This window comes from Ictalurus punctatus, chromosome 5, assembly GCF_001660625.3.
Source record: "Ictalurus punctatus breed USDA103 chromosome 5, Coco_2.0, whole genome shotgun sequence".
NCBI classification, from domain to species: Eukaryota; Metazoa; Chordata; class Actinopteri; order Siluriformes; family Ictaluridae; genus Ictalurus; species Ictalurus punctatus.
This window is the reverse complement of record NC_030420.2, coordinates 10,767,318-10,787,317: the sequence shown is the minus strand read 5'-3', so window position 1 is coordinate 10,787,317 and position 20,000 is coordinate 10,767,318. Positions and strand designations below refer to the sequence as shown.

Below are 20,000 nucleotides of genomic sequence, written 5' to 3'. Positions count from 1 at the left end.
CAGCGGAGACGCGCGGCACCGTGAACGCGCGATGTGTGTGGGACATTCAGTTTCGCGACTGACGAAGAGCTCCGTGCTTCAACCGGTGAGTTTATCCTTTTAAAAATGAGATATTATATTATAAAGTCGGTTTTCTGTATGCGACTTTACCTCCTAAATGTAGTGTCGCAAGAGCTATCCAGTTTTGATGTATGTGCGAGACTATGAGCTGTTTATAAATACGCGTCCACGCATCGGCTGCATTTTTTGCAACTCGCTCCGACCTTAGAAGATACGCATTCATTTTCTGGGGGAAAAATACTAAAGCTACTTTACGGTCAACTACTGACTTTTCTCTTGTGTCTACTATCTTGCTTTTATGTCAGCTGACTGAAAGTGAGAAAGAACTCTGGTAGACCAAGTAGTGTTTTTAGAGGAAAGAGGGACACACGTAACGGTTTGAAAATACAATATGAAGGAGAAATACTGGTCACCCATATTCTATCATTACTTTCATCCCTTATGGGCAGACCTCTGTGCCAGAAAGAATTTAAAGCTAACGTGTACATCTTGTTGTTACGTAGTACTACATCATATCAAGCCTTTTAGAGTGTTATTAGTTTGTATGTATTGGTACATTGGTGCGTTGACGCTAGCAAACCAGAGCTCTTTTTTATCCAAGGGATTGACATGTGCAGTGATTAACAATCTCTTTATCCACTCCCCCAGGCCAGGCTTATTTAAATGAGCTCAACATCCAATCGCTTTAACTGGAAGGATTTCAAACGCCCATCCATCTGTTGCCCTGTGCATCTTTCTATATGATGACTGTTAATTACAGTTAATGGTCCAAGTACTTGGTGCTGAAACCCTATAGATTTATTACAGTTATCTTCTTTTTCACTGCTAAAATAGATCTGGTAGACATGAAGCTTGGTGGACAGGTAGTAGCCTACTTCCTAATGCTACTAAGTGACACAAGCTTGATCAGATTTCAAGTGCAGCACTATAGTGCGGTATAGGGCTTTTGATGCTCTACCAAAGGCTCCCAGTGTGTCTTTTGTGGCCACAATCTTCACAATTTTGTAGGTTGCAGTTTGATTGGCTCTCCGTGCTTCTGTGTATATGCACTTCCATGCCAGCGTTTCCAGTGGCAAAACAAACTTTTGAACACCAAAACACAATGAGCTGTTTAAAGCAATTTATAATCATTGGATTATTTTGCACAAGTTTACAGGAATGGAGACACAGTTGGGAAAGTTTTTCCCTGAAACCAGTGTCCCAACTGCTTGCCCACCTCCACTGTGATTGGCTTGTAGAAATCACACTTTTACACTGCATTTCCTCTAGTGAGGTGGAAGCAGGAAAAAATAGTGAAACTACTATTTTATGGTCAAGTAGTGTAGACAAATATTATATAATTTAATTTTCATAATTTATTCTACATCAGTGGAATCCTGTTCCTGGAGTGGAATCCTGTTCCTGGAGATCCAACCATAATTGTGCCTACCTACTCATTGCTTTAAGAAGTGCTTGATCATCTAAAACAAGGAAGAGGGTTGGTGACCACTGTTCTACATGCTTTTGTACTGATCGATTAGCAGAAAGGGAATAGATGTTTTTATCTCTGCTACTCTGTCATTAAAATAGATCAGTAAATTGGTCAGTTGGAACTTGTTTTCTCAGCATAGTGGAGCTGTTTATATGGAATCAATGCTTAGGGACTTAGGGTGTTTTCACATAAGAGAGAAATAGTTTGTATATATTGTAACATTATTTTTGACAGGTCTAGGTCAAGGTCAAAAAGATACATATTCTTACTCTCTACATCTAGGTCAAAGGTCATGATCATAAAATATATTTATAGTTATGTTAAATCGGGATCACATACATTCCTGACACAAACGTTACCATACATGGTGTGGCCATATATATTCCAGACACCCACACACGTTGCACACATGTTCTTTCTTTTCACATAGAATATGAAACACTCTGAGGTAGGTCATAAAAATATATATAGTTATGTTAAATCACATACATTCCTGACACAAATGTTACTAGTTATGTTAAATCGTGTTCCCATCCATTCCTGACACAAATGTTACTATACATGGAATGGCCATGTAGGTTCCCATCCGTTACGGATAAACACAGACACATATTGCACACATGTTCTTTCTAACACTCTGAGGTAGATCATAAAAAATATATAGTTATGTTAAATCGGGTTCCCATACATTCCAGACACAAATGTTACCATACATGGTATGGCCATGTGTACTACACACACACATCCAAACAAAAATATGACACACACAAACACATTTTATTTTCACATTATTTAAAAGGAATTTAAGTGTTATGTACTAAATTACCATAATTATGAACACAAGTTGTTAAGTTGACAATCATTTTTAAAATTACGTTTCTCCATTTAGATTGTCTGCAGTAGAATGCAGTCTTTTAAACCAGAAAAATGACTACCTTTAAGTTGTATAACAATAGTAAGTAAAATCCAGTGTGATTTACATTACAAATCTCATACGTAACATCTCTGCAGGATTTATAGACGTTAAAGCACTGAATGAAATGAGCAATATAGACAAAAAAGAAACACTCTGTGTCTACTACTTTTATCTCTCTTATAGAACTATCCACAGTCCAAAGGCTGTGGAGCTAAAAGGCTACGTGTGCGAATGACAAAAGATTTAAAAAATAAAATAAAAAATGTATCAATACATGAAATTAGATTATACAATGTAGTTGAGGTTTACATGAATAAGCAGAAATGTAATCATGCTTATCTTTCCTATAGCACAAATGAAAAGCCCTCTCCAGATGAGCAGATTTGTCAAATGAAACTTTTTCCTTCTTATCCACTGCTATGGTAAACTAAAGCGTAGATATTCAAATTACACTGCTAAATATGACTAGCATTAGTTACGTGTAGTAGTGCAAAATAGTCCATCAAATGTATTAGCAGGTGTAGCCTAAACACGAGTCCACTATTGGTCATATCACAATTGAGAACATGCCCCAAATTCATTGCTTTAGTAGAATTTAATTGTAAGTGAAATGATACTCACATTGTAACGTCCTTAGTATTTGTTCAGTCTACAGGTCCTCTAACACTCTGTTAAATGAATAAATGTAAATGTACTACAACGTAAATTTTGTTTTAAATCAATTAATGCAGAAATTACACACAATATTAAGTTGATGTAATTATCAACATTATTATGTCAACACAACTCATCAAAATAATGTGTATAACTTTAAATATTTAATTAATTCAATAAATTAGAATTTTTATCTTGCAACCACACATTAAATTTAGTTTGTGGGGGTTTGTTTTTTATAGCTCCGCTGTTAGAAAATACATGATGGTTGAATGTGAACATAAATGAGCAGATTGTAAGCTTGTGAAATAAATGAAACTTTATTGATTGCACTTTTGAGAAAATGGCATGACTTTGAATAAAAATTTACTGTAATAAATGCTCTAAAACATTGATATACCCGAAGAAATGTAAAAAAAAAAAAAAAAAAGTTTTTACATACCTTCTAAATAGGTCCCTTTAGGAGGTAAACGTTTTAAAGACGGTGTTTTATAAGAAACGCGCGTATTACATGCCTTCTAAACCTAACCCTTTAGGATGTAAAATGTTTAAAGTGTTGCTTAAAAGAATCGAGAGTTTTGTTTAAACTAGAAGACACATTTTTCGGGCAATGTCTTGTAGGCCTATACACACTGTCCTACACATGTGTTTTCCCAGGGTGACAGTTCTGTAGATAGTGTAAATTTTACATTTATGAGCTCTGGTAACAGTGTCTGAAGTGTGTGTGTATGTGGGTGTGTGGGTGTGCGTGCGTGTGTGTGGGTGTGTTAGAGAGAGAGAGAGAGCGAGAGAGAGAGAGAGAGAGAGAGAGAGAGTGTCATGTGTTTCCTGGGGGTTTGCTGACCAGAATAATTACAGTGTGTTTATGTTAATGAATTAAGGGACGAGTCGTGTGTTTCAGGGTTTTACGATCTCTACCAATGTGTACATTTGTGGTTTAAGTGAATCTTTGTTTCTGAAATTACTTCTGTGGTAATTATCAGTTTGTGTAACTAATCTATCAGAAAATACTAGACCTGGTGTCTGAATGTGGTGGATGTATTAGAATTTTGGACATGTTATGCATGTGTAGCTCCCTATGTGAATGATCTACAGTGAGGGAAAAAAGTATTTGATCCCCTGCTGATTTTGTACGTTTGCCCACTGAAAAAGAAATGATCAGTCTATAATTTTAATGGTAGTTGTATTTGAACAGTGAGAGACAGAATAACAACAAAAAAATCCAGAAAAACGCATGTCAAAAATTTTATAAATTAATTTGCATTTTAATGAGGGAAAAAAGTATTTGACCCCCTCTCAATCAGAAAGATTTCTGGCTCCCAGTTGTCTTTTATACAGGTAACGAGCTGAGATTAGGAGCACACTCTTAAAGGGAGTTCTCCTAATATCAGTTTGTTACCTGTATAAAAGACACCTGTCCACAGAAGCAATCAATCAATCAGATTCCAAACTCTCCACCATGGCCAAGACCAAAGAGCTCTCCAAGGATGTCAGGGACAAGACTGTAGACCTACACAAGTCTGGAATGGGCTACAAGACCATTGCCAAGCAGCTTGGTGAGAAGGGGACAACAGTTGGTGCGATTATTCGCAAATGGAAGAAGCACAAAAGAACTGTCAATCTCCCTCGGCCTGGGGCTCCATGCAAGATCTCACCTCGTGGAGTTGCATTGATCATGAGAACAGTGAGGAATCAGCCCAGAACTACACGGGAGGATCTTGTCAATGATCTCAAGGCAGCTGGGACCATAGTCACCAAGAAAACAATTGGTAACACACTACGCCGTGAAGGACTGAAATCCTGCAGCGCCCGCAAGGTCCGCTGCTCAAGAAAGCACATATACATGCCCGTCTGAAGTTTGCCAATGAACATCTGAATGATTCAGAGGATAACTGGGTGAAAGTGTTGAGGTCAGATAAGACCAAAATGGAGCTCTTTGGCATCAACTCAACTCGCCGTGTTTGGAGGAGGAGGAATGCTGCCTATGACCCCTGGAACACCATCCCCACCGTCAAACATGGAGGTGGAAACATTATGCTTTGGGGTTTTTTTTCTGCTAAGGGGACAGGACAACTTCACCGCATCAAAGGGACGATGGACGGGGCCATGTACTGTCAAATCTTGGGTGAAAACCTCCTTCCCTCAGACAGGGCATTGAAAATTGGTCGTGGATGGATATTCCAGCATGACAATGACCCAAAACACACGGCCAAGGCAACAAAGGAGTGGCTCAAGAAGAAGCACATTAAGGTCCTGGAGTGACCTAGGCAGTCTCCAGACCTTAATCCCATAGAAAATCTGTGGAGAGAGCTGAAGGTTCGAGTTGCCAAACGTCAGCCTCGAAACCTTAATGATTGGAGAAGATCTGCAAAGAGGAGTGGGACAAAATCCCTCCTGAGATGTGTGCAAACCTGGTGGCCAACTACAAGAAACGTCTGACCTCTGTGATTGCCAACAAGGGTTTTTAAACCAAGTACTAAGTCATGTTTTGCAGAGGGGGTCAAATACTTATTTCCCTCATTAAAATGCAAATCAATTTATAACATTTTTGACGTGCGTTTTTCTGGATTTTTTTGTTGTTATTCTGTCTCTCACTGTTCAAATAAATCTACCATTAAAATTATAGAATGATCATTTCTTTGTCAGTGGGCAAACGTACAAAATCAGCAGGGGATCAAATACTTTTTTCCCTCACTGTATGTGTAATCCTTCTGTCAAGAAATGAACAGACTGAGGTTTCTGAAATAATTGAACTATTTATTGGCTACGTTGTTGAGAAAAACATTGTGATGTGTAAAACATTTCTACAGTCCTTCAAGGCTGTATGATGTCGTTGTTCTCTTTTACTGAAAGAAAGGTCAAAACCATCGGTGTTATTCGTTGTGGAGACTGAAGTGACAATATGTCTGAAGAAAATGAAAATATGTATTACATATCCTACCTTCTAACCAGGTTATTTTAAGGGTGAAAAAACCTTTTTTAAAGACGGTGTTTTAAAAGAATCGTGCATTTTGTTTAAACTATAAACAAGATTTCAGAAAATGGTTCGCCAACCAGAGTTTTCCAGAGAAGACTCCTTGATTTAAAGGGCTTGAATTGTAAAGAATTGCTTTCTTTTGTGGTGGGTTTTAGATAATAAAACTGTGCCCAGTAAAAAAAAAATCTGTACACAGTGTGGTTTTTTCAGTTCTACAGTGAAAAGAAGTCTCCCTATATTTTCAAGGTGTTCAAAATAATTTTATTTTTAATTTTATTTTATACATCGCATAAGACATTCATTAATCTACTATGATAAGCTCAAAAAGGTTCAGTCCATACAAAATGGTCAGATTCTGATTTGTAGTACCCTCATAGCAAACTCAACACTAACTCTAAATGATGATTGGAAATGTGCCATTTCTGGCAGCATATACACTCACCATCCACTTTATTAGGAACACCTTTAGACCTGCACATCCATGCAGTTATCTAATCAGCCAGTCATGTGGGAGTAGTGCAGTGCAAAAAAAACCCAAAACATTCAGATACAGGTCAAGACCTAGCTTCAATTAATGTTCACATCAAACATCAGAATGAAGAAAAATGTGATTTTACACAGAATGGTGTGAAAATACTCAATGTTGCTAAATTGGGTGGCTGTGGCGATAGAGCGGGTTGTCCACTAATTATAGGGTTCGTTCGATTCCCGGCCCACATGACTCCACATGCCGAAGTGACACTGAACCCCAAGTTGCTCCTGATGGCAAGCTAGCAACTTTCATGGCAGCTCTACTGCCATTGGTGTGTGAGTGTGTGTGAATGGTGAATAAGAACCAGTGTAAAGTGCTTTGTAGAACCGCTAAGATTAAAAAAGCACTATATAAGTGCAGACCAGACAAAATACTCGAACCAGCCCATCTGGGAAGAACAAAAATGCCACAGTTAAAGTCACAGAGATCACATTTTTTCCCCATTCTGATGTTTGATTCCTTATCAGTATCGATTATTAAACATTATAATTGCTTAAATAATTACTTCTTCTTCATCCTCTTCCTCTTCTTCTTCCACTTATCAATGACGACTAATGAGGTGGAGCCTTATTCACCCAAACAGTTGTAACTCGAGTGATTGCATGGATCCACACAAAATTTTAAAGGTGTATATAGGACAGGATTCTGTGATTATATGCAAAGGTTGTACATCAGGGGTAGAGCTAAGGTAAAAATAACTTTTTCTCAGCAACTGTACATCCAATCAAGCTGAAATTTGGTATGGTGCTAAAATTTGATAAAAGTCCATACAGTATGTAAGTGGATTCCTGATGATGGTCTAATTCATTAAAAACATGGCCGCTATCAGCCAATCAACTTTCAGCAGGCATTTGACAGTGTTAACATTGAGCTATCATCATGAAACAAATTGGCTAATGGACTGGCGCTATTCATATTATTGCACACAAAAACAAGCTTTCTCTTGGAAAATATCGTGTAGAAAGACATTTAAAGAAAAATAAATTAGTTTGATTCCACTGTTGAAACTATATTTGAAAAAAAAAAAGCCTTTTGGACCATTTAGCCACATCCATGCAAATTTATGATAATTTGCATAATAAACTAAACCTATTTTTGAGAACTGATCTTCACAATATTGATGTCAAACTACTTAGGAGAGTCTGATCCTCAATAATGATCAAAAACAGGTTGACATTTATAAACAGTAAGGCCACCACATGTCAGTCAATTCTAAAATGGCAGACATGGTTTACTCAAATGCAGTGCTGTGAAAAAGTATTTGCCCCATCCTGATTTCTTCTGTTTTTGTGTATATCTCATACTAATTTTTTTCAGAAATTAAAACAAAATCTAAGATAAAACAAAGGCAACCTGAGTAAACCCAAAATACAGTTTTTAAATTATAATGTTATTTATTGAAGCAAAAAGTTATCTAATGCCAACTGGACCTGCGTGAAAATGCAATTGTAGTAGTTACTAATTCCCCAAATCTATGAAACTGCATTCATAATGGGGTTCAGCTGGACTAGACACAACCAGGCCTGTTTACTGCAAACCCTGTTCAATCACATCAACACTTAAATAGAACTTTTTCAACAGTATGAAGCTGGTTAAAAAATCTTACCCAGTAATACACTATGTCAAAGTCGAAAGAAATTCCAGAAATTATGAGGAAGAAGGTGATTGAAACACATCAGTCTGGGATGGGTTACAAAGCTATTTCAAATGCTCTGGGACTCCAGAGCCATTATCTCCAAATGGAAAAACTCAATAGTGAAGCTTCCCAGAAGTGGCTGACCTTCCAAAATTCTTCAAAGAGCACAGCAACTACTCATCCAGCAAGTCACAAAAGAGCCAAGGGCAACATCAAAGGACCTACAGGCATCAGTAAAGGTCACTGTTCACGACTTCACTATCAGGAAAGACACTGTGCAAAAATGGCATCCATGGAAGAGTGTTGAGGTGAAAAGCACTCCTTACTCAGAAGAACATTAAGGCTCATCTGAATTTTGCCAAAACACACCTTGATGATCCTCAAAGCTTTTGGAAGAATGTTCTGTGGATTGATGAGTTGAAAGTGGAACCGTTTGGTGGTCGGTTGAACACTGATTTCTACAAAAAGAACATCATACTGTACCTACTGTCAAGCATGGTGGTGGAAGTGTGATGGTGTGGGGATGCGTTGCTGCTTCAGGGCCTGGGCAATTTGCAATAATTGAGGGAAACATGAATTCTGCTCTCTACCAGAAAATCCTAAAGGAAAATATCCAGTTTTCCGTCAAGTTGAACTGGATTATGCAGCAAGACAATGATCCATAGCATAGGAGTAAGTCCAACTCTGAATTGCTCAAAAAAGCTAAATTAAGTTTTGGAGTTACCTAATCATGACATGACATGAACCAATTGAGATGCTGTGGCAGAAACTTAAATGAGCAGTTCATGCTCGAAACCCCTCCAATGTGGATGGACTAAAGCAGTTCTGCAAAGAATTCCACCACAGAGCTGTGAAAGATTGATCTCCAGTTATTGGAAGCATTTGGTTGTAGTTATTGCTGCTAAACGTGCTACATCTAGATTTTAAGTTTAAGGGGCAGTTTTTGACATGGGTGATAGGAGTTTTATAACTTTTTTACTTCAGTAAAATAAATAAATAAAAACTGCATTGTGTGTTTACTTGTTGCCTTTGTTTTATGTTGTATTTCGTTTGAATATCTAAAACTATTTAGTATGAGATATATACAAAAGCATAAGAAATCAGGATGGTGCAAATACCTTTTCCCAGCACTGTATCTGTAATTCATGACTGGTCATATGAATTTGAACCAAACTGGAGAAATATGTTCAGTACAAGGTTCTGAGGATGTATGCAAAGGTTGGGGCATGATCATACATAGGGGGCAGAGTTTAAGTAAAAAAATAGGTGTTTCACCAGAACATTAAGGCTGATCAAGTTGGAATTTGGTAGGGTGGACCTATGTGCTTATCTATAAGCGGATTTTTCATAATACCCAATTACTGAAAAAATATGGCTGCCATAAGCCAAGTAGGATTTAGCAGGTATTTGATAAGGTTCCCATTAAGCTATTGTCATGAAACTTGCATGGTGGTTTCAGGAAGAACCCTACTAGTACTTGATGTTGTCTCAACTGAGCTGCAATTTAGTGTACTGCACTGATCTACTAATATGTAACTAGATTTTTAATCATCACTGAATTACCTCAAAAACATTGACACTTTCAGCCAATCAGCTTTCAACAGTCATTTTCAACAACTGGCATTGAGCTATCATCAAAAAAACCTGATAAGTATATTCATATATGGACAATTAATGGTTCTATGTATCTTAGCAAGTCTTGGTGATATTCAGAGAAAATGGTCTGCTAACTGCAAATTAGCTTCTTCTTCTTTTGATGTCAGATTCAAAACATGTCTTACATTAGTTCAACTGGTAGAGGAGGAGGTGTTGGACTCATCCATAGTCAAAATCTAGTCGTCACACAAAAACCTAAGCATAAATTTAATTCTTTTGAAATTCTTTATACCAGTATAAGTTATGTAGCCACAAAAAATAAGTCAATTCCTCTAATTATTATTTACAGACCCCCAGGGCCATATACTGAATTTCTTAGTGAATTTGAAGACTTTGTCTCAAACCTGGTTGTGTCTGTAGACAAAGCATTAATCGTCGGAGACTTTAATATTCATTTTGATAACCTGGAAGACCCTCTAAGAATAGCGGTTGTGTCCATCTTAGATTCAGTAGGGATTAATCAGAACGTAATCGGGCCTACTCATAATGGTGGTCACACTCTTGACCTCATACTAACATACGGACTAAGTATAGAAAATATTATCATTTTTCTGCAGTCTGAAGTTGTCTCAGACCATTATCTTATCTCGTTCATAATACGTATTGATCATAATATTTCCACCTCGTCTCGCTACCGCGTAAAACATACCTACACATCAGCTACTGCACCGAGCTTCATAAATAACCTCGCAGAAACATCAATTAGATTTGGATCACCGTCAGATCACACAGAACTCGATCAGGCGACTGAAAGCTTGGAGTCAACACTCCGCTACACGCTAGATAGAGTGGCTCCACTCAAAAGGAAAATAATTAGAGAAAAAAAATTAGCACCCTGGTATAATGATCAAACGCGAACCTTAAAACAGACAACTCGACAATTAGAACGTAAATGGCGTCAAACCAAACTGGTGATATTTCAAACAGCATGGAAGGAGAGCCTACTGAAATATAGGAAATCTCTTGGCGATGCTAGAAAAATCTATTTCTCCACCTTAATAGGAGACAACAAAAACAATTCTAGATTCCTTTTCAACACAGTAGCAAAATTAACTAGGAATAAAACCACTACATAGAGAAACACTCAATCATTACATAGCAGTGAAGATTTCATGAAATTTTTCAATGATAAGGTTGAAAATATTAGACGTGAAATACAGGCCATTAAATTAAAACTGGACAGTACTGTAATAAACCCATTACCTGACAATGTAGCAATATCAGATCAATGTTTAGAATGTTTTGCTCCGCTTAGAGAGCGCGAACTAGCTACATTAATCTCTTCAGGCAATTCATCAACTTGCATACTAGATCCCGTACCTACATGTTTGTTTAAACAGATTGGTCCAGTAGTAATTGAGCCACTTCTAAATATAATCAATTCTTCCCTAAGCAGTGGCTATGTACCTAAATCACTTAAATTAGCAGTTATTAAACCCTTGATTAAAAAACCTGATCTTGACCCATCTCAATTGTCCAACTATAGACCAATATCAAATCTCCCCTTCATCTCTAAGATTTTAGAAAAGGTTGTAGCAAAGCAGTTATGCTCGTACTTAGATAGGAATAACATTCATGAAATATATCAGTCAGGATTTAGACCTCATCATAGCACAGAGACAGCGTTAGTTAAAGTAGTAAATGACCTTCTACTGACTTACGATCAGGGTTGTGTCTCGCTGCTTGTGTTACTCGACCTTAGTGCAGCTTTTGATACTATAGATCACACTATTCACCTTGATAGATTAGAAAATGTTGTTGGTATTAAGGGAACAGTCCTCTCCTGGCTCAGGTCTTATCTCACCGATCGTTATCAGTTCGTAGATGTAAATGGTGAATTCTCCATGCGTACTGAGGTTACTTTTGGAGTTCCACAGGGTTCTGTTTTAGGCCCACTGCTCTTTACTTTATATATGCTACCCCTAGGTCAAATTATTCGTAAACATGGAATTAGCTTCCACTGTTATGCTGATGATACACAGTTGTATGTTTCAGCGAAGCCAGAGGACAGACATAAGCTTAGTAAAGTTGAGGATTGTGTAAAGGACATTAGACATTGGATGTTAATTAACTTCCTTCTGCTTAATTCTGATAAAACAGAAATACTTTTATTAGGCCCACATGTAGCTAGAAGTATTCTTTCTGATCACATGGTTACTCTGGATGGTCTTTCTGTTTCATCGTGTGCAGCAGTTAAAGACCTTGGAGTGATTATTGACTCCAGCCTATTGTTTGATGCTCATGTAGATAATATTACTAGGATAGCCTTCTTTCATCTCAGAAATATTTCTAAAATAAGAAACATATTGTCACTACATGATGCGGAAATACTAGTTCATGCATTCGTCACCTCTAGATTAGATTATTGTAATGCCATACTGTCTGGATGTTCCAGTAGGAATATAAATAAGCTCCAATTAGTCCAGAATGCAGCTGCTAGAGTCCTAACTAGAACTAGAAGATACGACCATATCACACCGATATTATCAATACTGCATTGGCTCCCAGTAAAATCTCGCATTAATTATAAAATACTCTTATTAACCTATAAAGCACTAAATGGTCTCGCGCCACAATATCTAAGCGACCTTTTGGTTTTATATGATCCGCCACGCCTACTTAGATCAAAAGATGCAGGCTATCTGACGGTACCTCGAATAGTGAAGGCTACAGCAGGGGGAAGAGCTTTCTCTTATAGAGCCCCACAGTTATGGAACAGTCTTCCTATTAGTGTTCGGGACTCAGACACAGTCTCAATGTTTAAGTCTAAGCTTAAAACGTATTTGTTTACTCAAGCCTACCCTGACTAGATTCTGTTCTACTTTCTCCCTCTCTCCTTTCGCCGAGCCCCACACGAATTTATGGAGATACTAGAGATCCAGATCCTTTCTGCCTCTGGATGGAGCTCAAATCTTCTTTAATTCCAGACTGCTGGGACTACGGCTGCTCTTAACGCCATACAGACTTCATATAAATCAATAATGAACTTTTTCAAAATATCTGTTGTTACCCAGATGAGGATGGGTTCCCTTCTGAGTCGGGTTCCTCTCAAGGTTTCTTCCTCTTAAAACATCTTAGGGAGTTTTTCCTTGCCACTGTCGCCACTCAGTGGCTTGCTCAGTTGGGATAAATTCACACCTTTAATATCTGTATACCGTGTTGATATTTCTGTAAAGCTGCTTTGAGACAATGTCTATTGTAAAAAGCGCTATACAAATAAAATTGAATTGAATTGAATTGAATTAGTCTATATAGCCACACAACACATTCTAATATGGATTGTTAACAGACAGCATTGTAGCCCATCAAACAAAAGCGACAATAAATCTAGTCCAACTGAAATCCCAAAAAATAAAATACAAAAGTAGGTCCTTACCATTTAGAAGGTATTTCATCAGGATTTATTTGTAGCCAAGTTTTTGAAAAGTCCAGCCCAGTGAAAGCCTCAATCCGAAGTTTTTTAAACCCTTTTTTGCGCTCCACTTTCATATGTTCTGTTATCATTACAACGGTTACATTATGACAGCTAGTTAATGTCAAAACTGTCCACATGAATGCACCTATGTTCCCTCCCATTATCAAAACCAATAAGCACAAGACAAATATGACTGATGTACAACTGAACAAATAAAAGCACCTATTTTAACACAGTTTTGAACCGGGACCAGCAGCAGTATTAATTTGAAAATATACCAATTGCTGGACTGAAAATGTAGTTACTCATAGTTTTTAATTCATTTGGGGGGTCCTCTTTAGCACCCTTTAGGTTAGCTTAGGGCCCTCTTTAGCACCCTGCTGTGTTAGGTTACTGAATATTCATGAATATTCTTTATAATTTCATTTAAGGCTGCTTATAAATATTAACAAGCAGTCTCTAAAAAAAAACAGTCCGTGAGACTGAGAGGCAGAGAAAGACACACATGACAGTATATTTACAATACATAGACATGATTTTCAGAGTAATAATGAGTAGGGATGTTGACTAGTTGCTCCTAATATGAGAATATTAGTGTGTTGTTGTTGTTTAATCAGACGGAATGTGAAAAAAAAAATGTTGTAGAACATACAGTAATACTGATGTGCTGCTTAGGAACTATGGATGTCACGATACCAAAAATCTAGTAGTCGGTACAGATACCATCAAAAGTACACGATACTCGATACCAAAGTGGAAAACCATGGTGTGGTTTAAAAAAAAAAAATATTATATATATATATATATATATATATATATATATATATATATATATATATATATATATATATATATATATATATACACACACACACACACACACACACATACATCTTATACTCTGAATGCAAGCATTAGTTTAAATTCACTGATATGGTGGCAGGCCAAAAAGATTTATTAAAACCATTAACATTTGAATAATTATTAGTTACATTAGGCTACATTTTGCTGACAGGACACAGGCTGAATGGCGATGCATGGTGGCCCATTAGGAGGTAGTTTATAACATTGCAATGCCTTAGCATCGTTAACCAATAACCGGCTATCGTAAACATTACATGGAGTATAACGTTAGCTGGTTTCACGGCCACAATGCCAGCTGCCTCAAACATAATATAGGGTCCGTCTTTCAGGTGCTTTGCCAAATTCGAGGTGGTTCCTCGCTTTGTTTGAAATGAACGATAGCATCGGTTTCACACCGGCTTCAGAGCATCAATTATATGTTTGTTGTCATCTGCCTCGAATGCGAAGTATTTCTCTATTTGACTCTTACCACCTTTCCCCTCAACGAGTCAGGGCGGAGCTAAAAACTTGTCGCCATCTTCTGTAGTTTGTCATGTGTGATTGTACGTGTTCCTTCTTCTTCTTTACCACTTGTGCACCGACTAAAACACTTGTGCGTATTTGCTGCCCCCATCAGTTCTGGAAGAATTGCAACCCCCGGTACCTACGCTACTGCAGAAAAACAAGTACCGTCACGTGTTAAGAATGTTGATAACGACTTGGTTGATACCGACAGTTAAACAAATCACAAGGAATTAGGTCACACGGAATTGTGAATGTGGCTTATTTCTGTAACTTAAAAAAAAGGATTTAGTTTTATGGATACACCATAAGTTACATATAGTGACAATTGGTTCTCTCTCTCTCTCTCTCTCTCTCTCTCTACAGGTTGTATAACAGATGACCTGAGATCTTTCATATATCCAAAGCAATTAACAGTCTCTGAGTCTCTAAGGAAAACCTTTATGCTGCTGTGACACTCTACATAGTTCCTCTCCTGTCAGTAACTTGAAATGAGACAAGATGATGTAGTTGCCTTCAGGCCTCTCATGGTGCTCACAGAAAATTCCACAGATAGAGATGATGTTTTGATTAAGGTGAAATGAACTGATCATGCCAAAATAGATCTAGTAAGCATATGGATATTTTCAGTTAAACTGAAAATAGCATTACAAGCTTTACCAGCTTTTAGCATTACAAGCTATAAAATGAACAACAGTGTTGTGACAACACTGTACCAAGAAAGAAGGAGACAAATATGTGAACCAGCTTGAAGTTTCATTTGGATACATCTCTACTAGTTAAAAACCATAATGTATAGTAGTGCACAGTCAGTTGACCATGCTGAAGTTACTCCATTGCATTCTCCCCATCTCCATTCTTCTCCTAGAATGGGCCACTGTCTGGTAAATGCTGACAGAAGAGGCAGGGAGTGTGGAGGTAGCAGAAAGACCTTTTCTATGGAGAACATCCAGTCCCTCAATGCTGTCTATGCAGCCTCTGGCCCTGTCTACACGAGTGATCATGAGGCTCTAGCCTCCACTGCCTACCCGAAAGGCACTATGACATTGGGCCGCACTACAAGCCGTGGAAAGGCTACCATCATGGGCAGTAGCCCCAGCATCAGCTCATCCTTGGGGCATCTTCATTTAGATTCAGTAGCATATGGAGATCATGGAGCCATGCACCTCCTCCCACAGCACCAATGGCCTTCTTCACCATTGTTGAGACAAGCTGTGCGAGGTGTTGCCAGAAGAGAAGGAAATCCCCTGATAGAGCACCTAAGGGAATTGCAAATGGACAACGCCATGTTCCAGCGAGAGCTAGATGTGAGAGACAGCACTATTGGTTCTTCGGTCAGCAGTATCAAAACTTTCTGGAGTCCTGAATTAAAGAAGAAACGAGGGATGAGAAAAGAGAGTGTGGCAAAGACATCCATGGTGAAAGAGCAGATGAGTGTAATGAAGGACAAGAACCAGGTAAGAATTCACAAGGCTGTGTGCACATACTGTATAAAATGAATTAATATCCATATGCCTTTTTTTTTTTTTTAATTTTTGCTAATTTTCAACACATTCAACTAATTTCAATATATATGTTTAAAAATAAATAGTAAAGAAAACCCATCACATTTACACATATTCTTCTGTGCTTTGTTGAAGCATTTTGGTAGTGATTACAGCTTTATGTCTTCTTGGTTAATAAACTTGGCATACCTGGATTTGGGGATTTATCCCACTTCTGTCTATAGCAATATTTTTCTATAAAACAAAATAAGGAAAAAGTACAGTTTGCATACTTTTTAATGCACTCTAACAGATCATCATTTTTTAGCTTTCCAGTGCATCAGTTAAAACACATCTGGACACAACAGGATTACAGATAGCAGGTAGAAATCATTGTATTTCCAGCCATCTAATTAATATACAGGGCATCATAATGGTAAAAAGGATAGTGTTGGCACCTCCACTTCTTCAGGGTCTTTGGTTCAATTCTGATCTTGAGTTATTGCCTTTGCATAGTTTCGCTTGGTCTCCCCATGTCCACATCAGTTTCCTTCAGGTTACACGGTTTCCTCCCTCCTCCCAAAAACATGCCAGTAGGTGGACTGGCTATGCTAAATTGCTCCGATGTATGAACGTGTGTGTGCATGGTCCCATTCAGGCTGTATGCCCACCTCACATCAAGTGTTCCTGGAATAGACTGTGAATTCGCAGTGACCCTGAAAAGGATAAAGTGGATGCTGAAGATGAATTAATCAATGAAATAATTAATGCAGAACACGAAGTCAAATGAAATCATGTACACTGAATGGATTAAATTGCCAGCTTTTTTCAGTGTTTATTTTGCTGTCCAACATAACCATCACCTTATTAACCTGAGTTAAAAAAAAAAAAAAAACCCCCCAAAAAACTGTCAGTTTTTAAACTCATAAATCATTAAAAAAACAAAAAACAAAAAAACTCATAAAAACGTTTTAAACATTTCAAACTGTATGGGGAATTGCATTCCCAGGACCAATGTAAAGACCATAATAAAATTGCCAAAAAGTAGATGCAACATTGTTTTTAAAGGTGCTTTTTAAAGGTCAGCATTTTCAGAGACCATATGGCAAACAGAATCACATTTCTGCTCTGAGCTTTAGCACTAGGTTTAATCCTTACACTTCCATTCCTCACTCATAATAGCTTAAACATTTTGCATTGTTTTTCATGTAGTTGCTGAATAATAAGCCTTAAGTTTTGGAAATGCTAAACAGCACAAGATGTTAACAAGCCTCAACTCCAAATAATCTGAGTTAAATAGACACTTTGTGCTGGTCTGATAGCAGCCTGTGCCAAGCTGCATGTTCTCTTTGTATGTTGCCATGGCAATTACGTCCTGAAGCCTGGTATTTTACTGGCATTCTTTTAGTGAAGAACTTTGAACTGTAATTGGTACATATTGTGCTACTGGAGTGTGGGTGGCTTGATGATTGTGTTTGTAATTTTGCCCTTCCTTCTGCACACAACTGGTCATTTTCGTGTTGCATGAGGCAGCCATGATAGTTAAGTTTCTACCCTGCCACCCCGAGTACAGACCGAGGCGTGCTCAAGATATCACTCACTGTTTCAGTCTTACCTTTAGTTAGTTGTATACTGATATTGTACAGTGGATATAAAAAGTCTACATACCCCTGTTAAAATGGCAGGTTTTTGTGAAGTAAAAGAATGACACTAAGATAAATCAAGTCAGATCTTTTCCTACTTTTAATGTGAAATTGCAAAGTATACAAACAAAGTGAAAAACAATCAGAACTTTTTTTTCAGGAAAAAAAATGCAAAAAATGCAAAAAAAAAAGAACAAAACAAAACAAAAAACTAATTGCAAAAAGTGTGCACACCCTAAAGTAATACTTCATTGAAGCAACTTTTGATTTTATTACACCACTCAGCTCTTTTTGTGTAAAATTCTATCAGCATGGCATAACTTGACTTAGGAAAATGTTCCCACTCTTTCTTGCAAATACATTCTAGACTTGAAAATTGTGAGGTACAGTTCCCTCCACTAATATTGGCACTCTTGGTAAATATGATCAAAGAAGGCTGTGAAAATTGTCTTTATTGTTTAACCTTTTGATCTTTTGTTTAAAAAAATTAACAAAAATGTTCAGCTCTCATGAATATCAAACAATCGCAAACACAACACAGGTTTATCAAAAAAATATGTTAAATATAGGTGTGCAACAATTATTGGCACCCTATGAATTCATATGAGAAAAATATATTTGAAGTGTATTGCCATTAATTATTTTTTTTTATTATTATTTTATTTTATCATTATTTTTAATGACCACAGAGAGTCAGAACCTTGGTCTCATCAGAAAGATAGTGCTGTTTTTACAGTATAGTGTCCCCATCACTATACTGGGGCATTAGGACCTACACGGACCACGTGGTGAGCACCCTATACTGAATTCCCTAATACCACTTCCAGTAGCAACCTTAGTTTTCCCCAGGAGGTCTCCCATACATGTACAGGCCCAGCTCAATCCTGTTTAGCTTCAGTGGGAAACAAGGTGAGAGCTGCAGGGTGATATGACTCTGGTGATGATTGTATGCTTTGGGTAATTGTCATACTGAAAGGTGAAATTTCTTTTAATCTTCAGCTTACTAGCAGATAGCAGAATGTTTTGCACTAAAATTCACTGTTATTTCTAGCGATTCATAATTCCTTCCTCCTTGATAAAAGCCCCTGTTCTGGCTGAAGAAAAGCAACCTTAAAGCATGATGCTGCTACCACCATGTTTCACCTTAGATATGGTGTTCTTTTGGTACCAAACATACTTTTTGGAGTTGTGTGACTATATATCTTTTGGAATTGGTCTTATCAGACCATTACACTTTTCGGCACAATTTTTGCTGGTGATTTAGGTGGGCTTGGATGTTTTTTGTGAGAAAATACTTCTGTATAGCCAGCATACCTCATAGCCCAGACATGTGAAGAATACTAGAGATTGTTGTCACATGCAGAGAGTAATCAGTACTTGTCAGATATTCCTGCAGCTCCTTTAATGTTGCCGTAGGTCTCTTGGCAGCCTCTCTGGTAAGTTTATGTCATGTCCTTTTGTAAATTCTGGAGGGATGTCCTGTTTTTGGTAGTTACTGTGGTGCCTTATTTTCTCCATTTATTGATGATGACCCTCTCAGTGTTCCATGGTACATCTAATGTTTTGGAAATTCATTTATATCCCTCTACTGATTTATATCTTTTGTCAAGTGAGATACCATACATACATTTGGTTAAGGTCTGGTGATTGATTGGCCAGTCTAAAACCTTCCACTTTTTCCACTGATTTGTTGTGTCGGCAGCATGTTTTGGGCCATTATCTTACTGCATGATGACGTCCCTCCCAATGAGAGTCGATGCATTTCTCTGTAAATTGGAAGACAGTTGTTTTTGTAGACTTCTGAATTCATTCTGCTGCTACTATCATGTGTCACATCATCAATAAAGATTAGTGAAACTGTTCCAGAAGCAGCCATGCAAGCCCAAGCCATGGCACTACCCCCACTGTGTTTGAACAGTGAGCTCATATGTTTTGGACCATGAGCAGATCCATTCTTTCTCCACACTTTGGCCTTTCTGTCACTTTGGTAGAGGTTAGTCTTGATTCCAGAACTTTTGTGGCTCATCTATGTATTTCTTTGTGAATTCCAATTTGAACTTCTGATTCATACTGCTGATGAGTGGTTTGCATCTTGTGGTATGGCCTCTATATTTATGCTCCTGAAATCTTCTTTGTATGGTGGATTGTGATACCTGTAAACCACAGCACTGGTTTCTTTATTTTTCAGGGC

The 20,000-nt window shown here is 37.6% G+C and overlaps 1 protein-coding gene across 1 annotated transcript in view; it reads left to right on the top strand.

Moving 5' to 3' along the window:
• Nucleotides 1-39: 39 nt before the first annotated feature.
• Nucleotides 40-20,000, top strand: part of LOC108264953 (ERC protein 2) — a 291,196-nt gene continuing 271,235 nt past the window's right edge. The window contains exons 1-2 of the mRNA XM_053680567.1: nucleotides 40-85; nucleotides 15,551-16,139. Coding sequence (XP_053536542.1) covers nucleotides 15,552-16,139 — 588 coding nt within the window. The 5' untranslated portion in view covers nucleotides 40-85; nucleotide 15,551. The remainder of the gene's footprint in view (nucleotides 86-15,550; nucleotides 16,140-20,000) is intronic.